Here is a 13,362-nt window from a genome sequence, read left to right on the forward strand (position 1 = left end):
ATGTATGTTGAAAGTTTATAGATCCATCATAGAACCGCACTTCTTATATTGCCCTACAATATTCTTTATTGCCAATGAAACACAAGTAGACAGGTTACAAATAATGCAAAACAAAGCTATGAGATTTATCATGAAAGTGAGGTTCGACACTTTCATAAAGAGTATGATCGATGCACTAAACTGGTTGAGTGTGAAACAGTTGCTATTTTACCATAGTATGAAATTTGTATTTAATATCAAGCATGGTAAATTACCAGCCTAAGTGAAAATCTTGTTTATGTGAATGAATGTAAAACCCACTCTTACATAATCAGGGAAAATAATAATTTAGATTACCTCTTTTCAAAACAGAAATGGACAAGCAAAATATATTTTACTAAGGCCTGAAATGTAATCATGTTAAAAATTGTGAAAACTTAACACCTTCAAAAAAGTTTATTAGAATATTGCAACACCCTTCCAATAAGATTTATTTATTTATTATCTACCGGACATAGTCCTCACAGATATGTAACAACTTAAACAAAAATTATCGAGATAGAAAAATATATGGTAACAATTTATAAATACAATGACATTATAACAAAAATTTTGTAAAAAATTCACTACGGCTTAAATAAAACTACATGTAAAAACATTTTTATATTAATAGGAATACTGAAACATATTAAGATGTATCTCTATTTCATGATACTGATCCTTGAGCGTACATAGCAATCCAAACAGACACAGAGGAAACCTTATGCATCAGGACAAATACATATGTCGCTCGTAATCAAATTGGGGAAAGATTTCCTGAAAATATAGTCCCAGACAAACATCAATAAAATTCAAAGTGAAAAAATGTCTGTTTTTGTTGGTAATAATGATAGCTTCCCAATAGGTCTTAGCAGCTCTCCTTCGGATGTTCGTAGGTTGACAATTCGTACGCGATCATCTGAGCCGGGATAGCTGTCGAGAACTCGACCAAGTTTCCATTTAGTGGGCGGAGCGTTGTTGTCGTGTATAACAACGACATCATCTCGTTGTAGGTTTTGCGTTGGACGAACCCACTTCGATCGTCGCTGAAGATTCGCGAGATATTCGTCTCGCCATCGCTTCCAGAAGTGCTGCCTTATTGCTGTGATTGCTTGCCACCGCTGATGAAGGTTGCCCTTGAAAGGTTCTGTGTCAAGCTCCGGTAACCCCTTTATTGGTTCGCCGATCATAAAGTGCCCAGGTGTTAGCACTTCGAAGTCTTGTATGTCAGAAGGTATCCAGCAGAGTGGTCGAGAATTGACGCATGCTTCCACCTCGGTTAGGACTGTTGAAAACTCTTCGTAAGATAGCAACGCGGAGTCTAATACGCGTTTTAAATGATGCTTTGTGCGCTTAATTCCAGCCTCCCAATAGCCGCCCATGTGTGGAGCGCTTGGAGGGTTAAAATGACAGGTGACTTGGGTGTTGGCGAAGTAAGATGCCAACTTGTCGTCGTTAACGCACCAAACCTCCCTGTACCAGCTTTTATGTAAACACAATTAATTATAATATATTATTGTTTTATTATTTTTGTAGGAATAGACGTGATTGACATGAACAAATGAGAAGTTTAATCTAGGACTAGATGTCAATCACTCGTGCAATAGCAGACAGTGCCCAGTCTACCTAAAGAACTTGAATGCAAAAAAACAAAGGCTAGGATACTAGCAGCGAACACCCGACGCACTGATAAGCCCGCCACAATCCAATGAGATACCGCTGAAGAAAATTCGATACAAAGAAAGACTGCAGACTAGACACAATGAACTTAAGTGCATATACTTGAATATTAACAGCATAGTATCAAACAAATGTGAACTGGAAGTGTTGGCTGAAGTACATACACCAAGTATCTTATTATGTTCGGAAACGTGTACAACGAAAGATGTTGAAGACAGCGAATTAGAAATAGCATCGTATAATATGGTTAGATGCGTCTCGCACATCAGGGATACAGGAGGAGTACTAGTGTATGTTCATAGGACAGTGGAGATAAATGTAATTTATAATGCTAGTGTCAATATGAACTTATGGTGCATTATAATAAAATTGAAAAAGGTCGATAAAAAGTGGCAAATAGGGGTTTTGTATCATTCGCCAAGCACAAGTGATGCAGCGTTTATCGAGTACCTAAATGAAATATTAATCGATAAATTTGAAAGAAGTAAATGTAATATACTAATCGGGGATTTTAATATAAACATGAACTACATATCAACATATAGTACAAAATTGAATGAGATATTTTCTGTGATGGGTATGACGCAAAAAGTAGAATTTAATACTCGAATTACAGATGCAAGTGCATCTAAAATTGATTTATTATATTCAAATTCAGATGAAATACAGTGCAATAATTTGCCTGCATACAACATTTCAGATCACGAAACAATAATGTTCAATATTAAAACGTCTAAATCATACCAGATGAGAATGACCAAGAAAATCACAGCTTGGGATAAATATAATAGTGAAATCTTAATAAGCATCCTGAGATCATGTAACTTCAACATAAATGAAAACCTACTAATTGATGAGAAAGTCGAATTAGTGAACAACATAATAATGCAACCTATGGAAAGTTTAACGTATGAAAAAGAAGTTCATATCAAGCTTATGAATAAATGGTACGACAGAGAACTGGCGCAAATGAATAAATGCAAATATAATAATTATAAGCTTGCGATACAAACAGGTGATTGGAACGAATATAAAAATATAAATCGTATCTACAAAAAGCTAGTAAAAATAAAGGAAGTTAAATATATGGAAAATAAAGTCGAAATGAATGAAAATAACGCCAGAGAAATGTGGAAACATCTTAAGCAAGCGGTTTGCTTAACGAGAGATAACGAAGGGATTAAAAAGGCGATAATAGATGGTATGATGGTAGAAAATGAAACTGAGCTGGCAAATGGTCTAAATAGGTTCTTTATAAATAGCGTAATAGAAATTAATAACATCATAGAACCTTGCCGTGTAGCACTAAGTGATGTACAAGTCAATTCTAGATTAAAGTTTGCCAAATAACAACAGATGAAGTTATTAATATCCTGAAAGAGTTCAAATATAAAATAGGCGGCAGAAAACTTTTATCTGATGGAGTACTTAAAGACTGTATATCGTATACAGGATATTTCTAGGCACAAATAATCAATAACAGCCTAGAAGAGGGTCTTGTACCAGAAAAGTGGAAAACGTCAACGGTGATACCAGTGGAAAAAGTTAAAAAGACAGTAAAACCTGAAGCACTTAGACCCATAAACACCCTGCCTAGTGATTGTAAAATACTTGAAGCTTATGTTAAAAACCAGTTAAAGAAATACCTTGAAGATAATAATATACTAGCCCACCAACAGAAAGAAACATTCATGTGAGACAGCTCTTAATTTGATGATACATGACTGGAAAGAAGAGTTAAATAAAAAAAAAGTGGTTGTTTCAGTCTTCCTAGACCTCAAACGAGCTTTTGAAACAGTGGATAGGGAGATCTTAATCAAAAAAATGCAACGTATTGGTATAACTGGTATAGAACTTGACTGGTTTCGCAGCTATTTGAAGCAGAGGAGACAGAAAACGGTTATAAATACCGTGATGTCTGATGAATTGGAAGTACCCATAGGGTTACCACAAGGCTCAGTTTTGGCAATACTGTTCTTAATTTATATTAATGATATAGTAAACGCTATTGAATGTTGTGAAATTAAACTATTCGCTGATGATGCATTAATAATGATTAGTGAGAATAATATTAATTCTGCACTTTCTAAAATACAACATGAACTGAATAACCTGTATAAATGGTTGTGCGGAAATATACTGAAACTTAATAAAAATAAAACGAAATTTATGATAATAACAAGGAGGAACGTTAATGAGGATATAATTGGTTTAAAAATAAATGATGAAAGCATACAAAAAGTTGACAGTATAAAATATTTGGGAATTATAATTGATAACAAACTCAAGTTTGAAGAACATATAAACTACACAGTCCAGAAAGTTGCGAAAAAAATTGGGGTTATGCAGAGAACATCCAAATATATTCAAAAAAAAGTACAAAATAATTATATATAAGTCCATTATAGAACCGCACTTTGTAAACTGCCCATCTATTCTATTCATTGTGTCAGACAAAGAAATAGATAAACTTCAAAAGATGCAAAACAGATGTATGAGATTTATTCTTAAAAAACCTAGAGATACTCGTACGGCTGATATGCTGAGAAGTTTGAACTGGTTAAGTGTCAAGCAAAAGATTTTTTTTCACGCTATGAAATTTATATTTAATATTAAAAGTGAAAATGTACCTGAATATCTAAGTAAATACGTAGTATTAGTTAAGCAAACACATAACATTAATACAAGGAATAAACACAATTTCAAACTGCCTTTATTCAGAACTGAAATAGATCAGCAAAATATTTTTTATAAAGGTCTAAAAAGTTTCAATGAACTGCCTATAGATATAAAAAGTTGTAATGAAATCGGAGCTTTTAAAGCAAAACTTTATGAATATTGTAAAACCTTAGTAATAAGATAGTAAATTGTAATATAATTTAATTTATGAATTAGGCTTTTTTGCTGTAATAAATAAATGAAATGAAATGAAATGAAACACTCCAACTGTTTGTCTGGGACTATATGCCTGAAAATATAGTCCCAGACAAACAGTTGGAGTGTTCATGTCAATCACGTCTATTCCTACAAAAATAATAAAACAATAATATATTATAATTAATTGTGTTTACATAAAAGCTGGTACAGGGAGGTTTGGAAACACGTTCTTTCCAATCGTCCGATAAGAGTGGCTCATTCTCGCTTCCCAAGGCAGTCGGTTCTATGTACCGGAGCAACTCGGGATTTTTCCCGACCAAAGGCTGTCATTTCAGTGTGACCCCATCTAATTTGTTTCGTCCCTCCCACAAATTGTCATCCTCCCAGCAGCTCCTTGCAGCAGGACTGCTCCATATTCTCTTACTCCGGGAAGGCATCGAATCCAATCCGGGTCCGTCTCCTGACCCCGGTCCTGAGAAATGGTTTTGCTGCATCTGCCGGAAAAGAATCTTTTTAGGACGGTCATACTCTGTTCAGTGTGTCTCGTGCAAGGGATGGTTGCATCGGACAGGTTGTTCTGGGCTTGATCCCAAAACCCGACGTCCACGTAACTTTTATAAATCTTTTATTGCTCCTTGCTGTTCACGCCCAAGGGCGTCCCGTAGTCTACGCCTTAGCGCACCCCCACTACCCTCCAGCAGCCCCGCTGCTCTGCAAGCCACAACAAGTACCCGCTGCTGCTCGCGCCCCACGGCGCCAACAACTCAAACAGCTGATACCACTCATAACTGCTACCTTCGTAGTAGAGTTGGTAGCAATGCTGAGCATCAGCCCCTGCCCCCGTGTTCCCCCCCCCCCCCCCCCCCACACCCTTTTCCGGCAAGAATCGTGCAGGTCAGGGAAACAGACTCTTAGTCCCTACCTCCGTTTGCACCGTCTGCCAGCACAGAATATATAGGTTTGCGACATCCGCCCAATGCTGCTCCTGCCTTGCGTGGTGCCACTTTCCCAGATGTTCTGGTCTCCGCGACGGCAACCCCCCGACGGGTTTCATCGCGCCATGTTGCCAGGTCGCAAACCCAAATCATCCGGGTACCCCAATGCTTGCCCAAGGACGCCTAGTCCCAGGGCCACAACAGCAATTGCGTCCTGGCCTTCCACAACCCAGGCGTAGTCACCCGTCAATTACCCCCCGAGTGGCGACGTCTCCCCTTATGCACTTCAGAATCCTGCAGTTAAACTGTAATGGACTAACTGGGAAGATTACGAAGATAGTCGATTTCATGAAGCGGCACAACATCCGCATTGCTGCGATTCAAGAGACTAAACTCACAGCAAGATCTGCATTGCAGACCTGCTCTGGGTATAACGTCCACTGGAAAGACCGCGAGAGCGGAAATGGAGGCGGTCTCGCGTTTATCATACACCACTCTGTGCAATATTATATATTTGATCCTGGCATCGACCGCAGGGACAATGTCTTAGAACGACAAGGCCTATCTGTCCGGTCAGGCGATGCAAACCTAGAAATCATCAACATCTACATCCCTCCTGCCACCTGTTGCCCCAGTGGATACCGCCCAAATATCAGGCCCTTACTCACTGGCAACAATCGCATTATCTTAGGTGATTTCAATGCCCATCATGATCTATGGCATTCAGACTTGCGGGCGGACAGTAGGGGTGAGATGTTGGCGGATCAAATAGAAGAAACGACGTTCTGCACAATAAACGGAGACGCCCCCACACGTATGGTAGGAAGCTGTCACAGCTCGCCAGATATCTCAATCGTGAGCGCAGAACTCGTAAACTGCGTCAACTGGCAGCCGATGGTAACATTGGCATCCGACCACCTGCCCATACTTATTTCGCTTGAGCGTACCGCCGACTTCATCTCCACTGAAAAACGCACTTTCATAAACTTCAAAAAAGGAAAGTGGGAAGAATATAAATCCTTTACAGACAGCCGCTTTGCTGCCCTCCCTATCCCGACTGATGCCCTCCAAGGGGAGCGTGCCTTCCGTAAGGTTATTAAATCCGCCTCGGCACATTTCATTCCCGCCGGGAGAATTCCCGAAATCCGGCCCCACTTCCCGGCGGAGGCCGCAAACTTAGCGAGAGAACGTGACCTTATAAGACAGTTTGATCCAGGCGACCCCCAAATAAGGGATATAAACCAACGCATCAGATTGCTTGTGGATGAACACAAGCGGGCGAAATGGGAGGAGCACCTAAGAGGTTGTAACCTCTCTACCGGTGTGGGTAAACTTTGGTCCACCGTAAAGTCCCTATCGAATCCGAGTAAGCACAAAGACAAAGTTTCCAGGCCCAAAGATCGATGAGCTATGCAATAAAATAAACGGCTATCTCCCTGATCTCTCCAGTTTTTTCGCCTCGCGAAACCTGGCATTGTCACCGACTAAATCTTCCGCGACCTTATTTACAACATGGACGCCCCAAATGTCGACCATATTGAACATCCACGTCGATGGCACTACGCTACCGACTGTCCTACACCCCAAAATCTTGGGTGTGACGTTTGATCAGGATCTACATTTTGGTGCGCACGCAACCGCAATTGTTCCAAGAATTCAGAGCCGTAATAAAATCCTCAAATCCCTTGCTGGCAGTACCTGGGGAAAAGATAAAGCAACGCTCTTGACCACATACAAAGCAATCAGCCAGCCGATTACGTGCTACGCGTCACCCATATGGTCGCCAAGCCTAAAAACCACCCACTGGAAGAAACTACAGGCCTGCCAAAATACTGCTCTCAGAATCGCCACGGGCTGTCTTCTTATGTCCCCAGAACACCATCTGCATAATGAGGCGAGAATACTCCCCATCAGGGAGAGAAATGAGATGCTGACCAAACAGTTTCTGTTGAATACCCAGAAACCTGGGCATCCCAACAGACATCTGATTGACGAACCAGCACCGCCTAGGGGCCTAAGGAGTCATCTCCGTAAGCATTTTGAGGAAATACGGCACCTGAGAACCCAGCCGTATGAAGCGGAAAAACACAAGCAGGTCCTTGGTGAACTCCATAGACAGGCGTCGGACCTTTATGTCGGGAATTGCCCGGTGAATCCAGTACTTGAAGAAAAATATCCAGAACTCGCAGAAGAGGAACGCATACTCCCCAGGGAAACGCGTGTCACTCTTGCTCAACTTCGTTCTGGATACTGTAACAGGTTAAACTCTTACCTATCCAGAATCAACCCCGACATACAAAATGTATGCCCTGCTTGCAATGTGTCCCCTCATGACACCAACCATCTCTTTAATTGTAATGTGGAACCAACGCCTCTAACACCCCTTTCCTTATGGTCCACCCCTGTTGAAACGGCAAGTTTCCTTGGACTCCCGTTAGAGGATATTGATGACAATTTGTGATCGGTCGCGGCTATTAGGTGGGGCGAGCATTGCTACAACAACAACAACAACAAAGTTTCCATCGCCTTTGGCGACAAAGTGCTGTCGGACGCGAAAAAATACGCGAGCGCTTTCTGCCGACAATATATAATGCATCCTATTATCGACAAAGATAGACGGAGAGCCAATAGACACGCACATAAACACAAATTCAGCGCGTCACCAATCATCATCACCGCTAAAGAGGTTGAGGACGCCATTGGTCGTGCTAAACCATCCAAAGCAGTGGGCCCAGATGGCATAGCCATGCCGATGCTTAAAAGCCTAGGGAAAGAGGGTTTCAAATATTTGGCGCATGTCTTCAATCTGTCTCTTTCCACCTTTGTCATACCTGAGAAATGGAAAATGGCCAAGGTGGTCCCGCTACTAAAGCCTGGGAAACCAGCTAACATAGGTGAGTCGTATCGTCCGATATCTCTTTTATCGCCAGTGGCAAAGACGCTTGAAGCCATTTTTGCAGCTAGCCCCTCATCAGCATGGCTTCAGAAAACTCCATAGCACTACCACCGCGCTAAATGCCATTAGCACCCAGATAAATTGCGGTTTAAATCAATACCCCCACCATAGAACAGTACTCGTAGCGCTAGACCTATCAAAGGCTTTCGATACGGTCAACCATGGCTCGTTACTGCAGGACCTGGAAGGGTCTACCCTTCCCCCATGTCTTAAAAGGTGGACCGCAAATTATCTGGGTGGTCGGCAGGCATCGGTGCAATTTAGAAACGAAGCATCAAAACCAAGGAGAATTAAACAAGGGGTGCCAGAGGGTGGTGTCCTATCCCCACTTTTGTTTAATTTCTACATATCTAAGCTACCTTCACCACCGGAAGGAGTCACAATCGTTTCCTACGCCGATGACTGCACAATAATGGCCACAGGCCCAGGCCCCCAAAGATCGATGCGCTATGCAATAAAATAAACGGCTACCTCCCTGATCTCTCCAGTTTTTTCGCCTCGCGAAACCTGGCATCATCACCGACTAAATCTTCCGCGACCTTATTTACAACATGGACGCCCCAAATATCGACCATTTTGAACATCCACGTCGATGGCACTACGCTACCGACTGTCCTACACCCCAAAATCTTCGGTGTGACGTTTGATCAGGGTCTAAATTTTGGTGAACACGCAGCCGCAATTGTTCCGAGAATTCAGAACCGTAACAAAATCCTCAAATCCCTCGCTGACAGTACTTGGGGAAAAGATAAAGAAACGCTCATGACTACATACAAAGCAATTAGCCAGCCGATTACGTGCTACGCGTCACCCATATGGTCGTCAAGCCTAAAAATCACCCACTGGAAGAAACTACAGGCCTGCCAAAATACTGCTCTCAGAATCGCCACGGGCTGTCTTCTTATGTCCCCAGAACACCATCTGCATAATGAGGCGAGAATACTCCCCATCAGGGAGAGAAATGAGATGCTGACCAAACAGTTCCTGTTGAATACCCAGAAACCTGGGCATCCCAACAGACATCTGATTGATGAACCAGCACCGCCTAGGGGCTTAAGGGGTCATCTCCGTAAGCATTTTGAGGAAATACGGCACCTGAGAACCTAGCCGTATGAAGTGAAAAAACACAAGCAGGTCCTTGGTGAACTCCATAAACAGGCGTCGGACCTTTATGCCGGGAATTGCCCGGTGAATCCAGTGCTTAACGAAAATTATCCAAAACTTGCGGAAGAGGAACGCATACTCCCCAGGGAAACGCGTGTCACTCTTGCTCAACTTCGTTCTGGATACTGTAACAGGTTAAACTCTTACCTATCCAGAATCAACCCCGACATACAAAATGTATGCCCCGCTTGCAAATTGTCATCAATATCCTCTAACGGGAGTCCAAGGAAACTTGCCGTTTCAACGGGGGTGGACCATAAGGAAAGGGGTGTTAGAGGCGTTGGTTCCACATTACAATTGAAGAGATGGTTGGTGTCATGTGGGGACACATTGCAAGCGGGGCACACATCAACAACAACATGACTCCAATACCCGCCCGTTGGAACCACCAGTTCCCGTGCTGATCGGAATCTCGTGCATTCCGCCAAATTCTGGAAATCCTACTATTATTAAAACGTACTTCTAGTTTGTAATAATCTAAGTTTTAGGCTTAAAACGCCGTAATAATAAATAAATAATAATAATAATATTCAATTATTATAAGCCGGTGTTAAGCTCATGAATTCTTAAATAATAGGTATAAATTGAACACACCATTAAAGAAACAAACATAAGCAAAACATATAATTGAGTTACCGTACAAACTGTAGGAGGGACTCCCGGGTCTTTTTTCGGTGTTTCGTTAATATCTTTTGAACGAGTTACAATTTTTATTTTCCGGTTTCGGATTATTAATGCTGATGTCAAGGCGCGTCGTTTGACACCTCTCTCGATATTAGTAGTGGCATGCTGTCGTATAGAATTACCAAAATTTTATTTCGTTTCGGAAATACATATTTGCAAACAAAATTGAAAATTTTCATGTGGTTGTTGTTTTGATGATTTTGTAGTACCCACACCCACCCAGGGCAATTTTTTATAAGCGCGGCCGAAGGCCGCCAATGCAGAAAGGTGTTCTGCGCAAAAATACTATGGAGACCACCCCCGGTTTCGGAGCGCCCCGGGGCCATTTTTCGGTTTTTTGGAATAAATTTTGACCGAAATAAAATTTTAAATTTTCGCTCTCGTATTCGTGGTCCTGGGATCAAAACGCGTCTTTTGACACCTCTCCCGATATTTTTAGTCGGGTTTTAGCAGCTGTGAGCTAAAGTAAACAATTACCCAAATTACTAATATTGTTAATAACAAATGAATTTCCCTGAGAACCTACATATAAGCAAAAGTACAAAGTTCAAACCGCCTTGTGTTCCAAATAAAACGAAATTGCCCCATTATGAATATACAACCCAAATCCAACAATACAAAAACATGGGGTTCAAATCCCCCAGCGGGTTACGTGGTCAGAATATACCCGCGGTAGGTATGCCTGGAGTAGGCGATCACCGTGGTGTGATGGTAGCGTGCTCCGCCTACCACACCGTATGTCCTGGGTTCACACCCCGGGCAAAGCAACATCAAAATTTTAGAAATAATGTTTTTCAATTAGAAGAAAATTTTTCTAAGCTGGGTCGCCCCTCGGCAGTGTTGGTAAGCCCTACGAGTGTATTTCTGTCATTAAACCGACAAAGGACCATCAACATCGATAACACTCCCCAAGGTCCTCGGGGATTGTCCCTATCGCTACAACAACACCAACAACAACAACAACCACAACATGTGGTTTCAAATTCCATACTCATACCAAATTATATCGGCGTATAACTCCTACATTATTGTGTGTGTTACCATGAGTATATATGTTAATCTCTTATTATAACCTAAACTAGGCCTTAAAGACCGAAATAATAAATAAATAAATAGGGTAATAGTGCAGTTTAGTTTACCCAACGAAATTTGGGCCAAAATTTTCGAGTGAGATATCAAAAGACGTGTATTCACGTCTAGATCAAGAATCCGAAAGCGGAACTTAACTTTTTTTACCCGTTCAAAAGATTTTAACGAAAAACCGAAAAAAGACCGCGGGTTCCTCCGAAACCGGGGGTGGGATCCACAGTATTTTTGCGCAGACCACCTTTCTGCGTTGGCGGCCTTCGGCCGCCTTTATAAAAAATAACCCTGGGCTACGCCATGCCAAGTCCGGTTGTGTGGTATAACCGTGGCTACCGCCACGGTGATGCACAATTTTTTTTGTGGGTACCCACACACAACAACAACCACATGGAAATCGGCAACTTCAACTGCAAATATCTCCGGACAGAGATAAAATTTTTCTTTTCCGCCATCGGATTATTGTTCTCGAGATTAATACGCGTCTTTTGACACCTCTCTCGATATTTTTGGGGTAATAGTCTAGTTGAGGGGTCGACTGCTAATACGCTACCAAAAATATCGAGAGATGTGTCAAACGACGCGTTTTAATCTCGAGAACAATAATCCGATGGCGGAAAAGAAAAATTTTATCTCTGTCCGGAGATATTTGCATTTGAAGTTGGCGATTTCCATGTGGTTGTTGTTGTGTTTGTACCCCCAAAAAAAATTGTGCATCACCGTGGCGGTAGCCACGGTTATACCACACACCGGGACTTGGCATGGCGTAGCCCAGGGTTATTTTTTATAATCGCGGCCGAAGGCCGCCAACACAGAAAGGTGTTCTGCGCAAAAATACTATGGATCCGACCCCCGGTTTCGCAGGTACCCGCGGGTCTTTTTTCGGTTTTTCGTTAATATCTTTTGAACGCGTTAAAATTTTTATTTTCCGCCTTCGGATTATTAATACTGATGTCAAGACGCGTCGTTTGGCACCTCTCTCGATATTTTTGGTAGCGTATTAGCAGTCGACCCCTCAACTAGACTATTACCATTTTTGGTAGCGTATTAGCAGTCGACCCCTCAACTAGACTACAATATCTTTTTAGACTAATATCTTTTAGACTAATAGTCTAGTTGAGGGGTCGACTGCTAATACGCTACCAAAACTATCGAGGGGGGTGTCAAAAGACGCGTATTAATCTCGGGAACAATAATCCGAAGGCGGAAAAGAAAGATTTTATCTCTGTCCGGAGATATTTGCAGTTGAAGTTGGCGATTTTCATGTGTTTGTTGTTGTGTTTTTACCCACCAAAAAAAGGTAGTAGTGCAGTTTACGGTACCCACGGTACGGTTTGACACCTCTCTCGATGTTTTTTGACGCGTATTAGCAGTCGACCCCTCAACTAGACTATTACCTTACCTCCAATTACAGCATATATATCAACTTACTATGCGTTTATTGAAACCGGAAGGAGCATTACGAAATCCCTTTACAGCTTGGAAAACTCCACCACCTATACAACCCATTGCAAAAGCACCACCACAGTCATCAATTATCCTGAATGGACATGGCTCGCGCGCGTATTCTTCCATTTGGAATATATACTTTTATTCTATAACACTAATACTTTAATTTCAAACTGCTGACATTTAATCGCTATACTGCAAACTAGAAAATTATTTTCTAAGACCAATCTAAATGTTTCTTGTAAAAAGAACTAGGTATCGACTCATTTCCTTCGATACCAAAAAAAATCTCCATAATGTGGGGCGATTTTGAGCAATTTCCACACATCCCTATTTAGCTTACAAACGCTTAAGCCCCCATTACTGATACTTAGCATAGACTTGACTTGACTTGGCGTAAACTTGGCAACTTAGCCACGATTATACTCCACTTGTCGCATAAAATCTGGCATCATAATCAGTGTTGAAATTTATTTTTAAATAAATGTCAATTTGAATGACAAAATGAAATGGAAT

At 41.5% G+C, this 13,362-nt stretch overlaps 1 protein-coding gene across 2 annotated transcripts in view; it reads right to left on the reverse strand.

Moving 5' to 3' along the window:
• The window catches only part of Tim17b (Translocase of the inner mitochondrial membrane 17b), a 206,819-nt gene extending 193,683 nt beyond the window's left edge, over nucleotides 1-13,136 (reverse strand). Inside the window, exon 1 of one of the 2 annotated variants that reach the window (XM_067760105.1) lies at nucleotides 12,829-13,136. In XM_067760105.1, coding sequence (XP_067616206.1) covers nucleotides 12,829-12,972 — 144 coding nt within the window. In that variant the 5' untranslated portion in view covers nucleotides 12,973-13,136. The remainder of the gene's footprint in view (nucleotides 1-12,828) is intronic. The other variant, XM_067760104.1, reaches the window with a different exon arrangement.
• Nucleotides 13,137-13,362: the final 226 nt, after the last annotated feature.

Source organism: Eurosta solidaginis, chromosome 1 (genome assembly GCF_040869045.1).
Source record: "Eurosta solidaginis isolate ZX-2024a chromosome 1, ASM4086904v1, whole genome shotgun sequence".
Taxonomy (NCBI): Eukaryota; Metazoa; Arthropoda; class Insecta; order Diptera; family Tephritidae; genus Eurosta; species Eurosta solidaginis.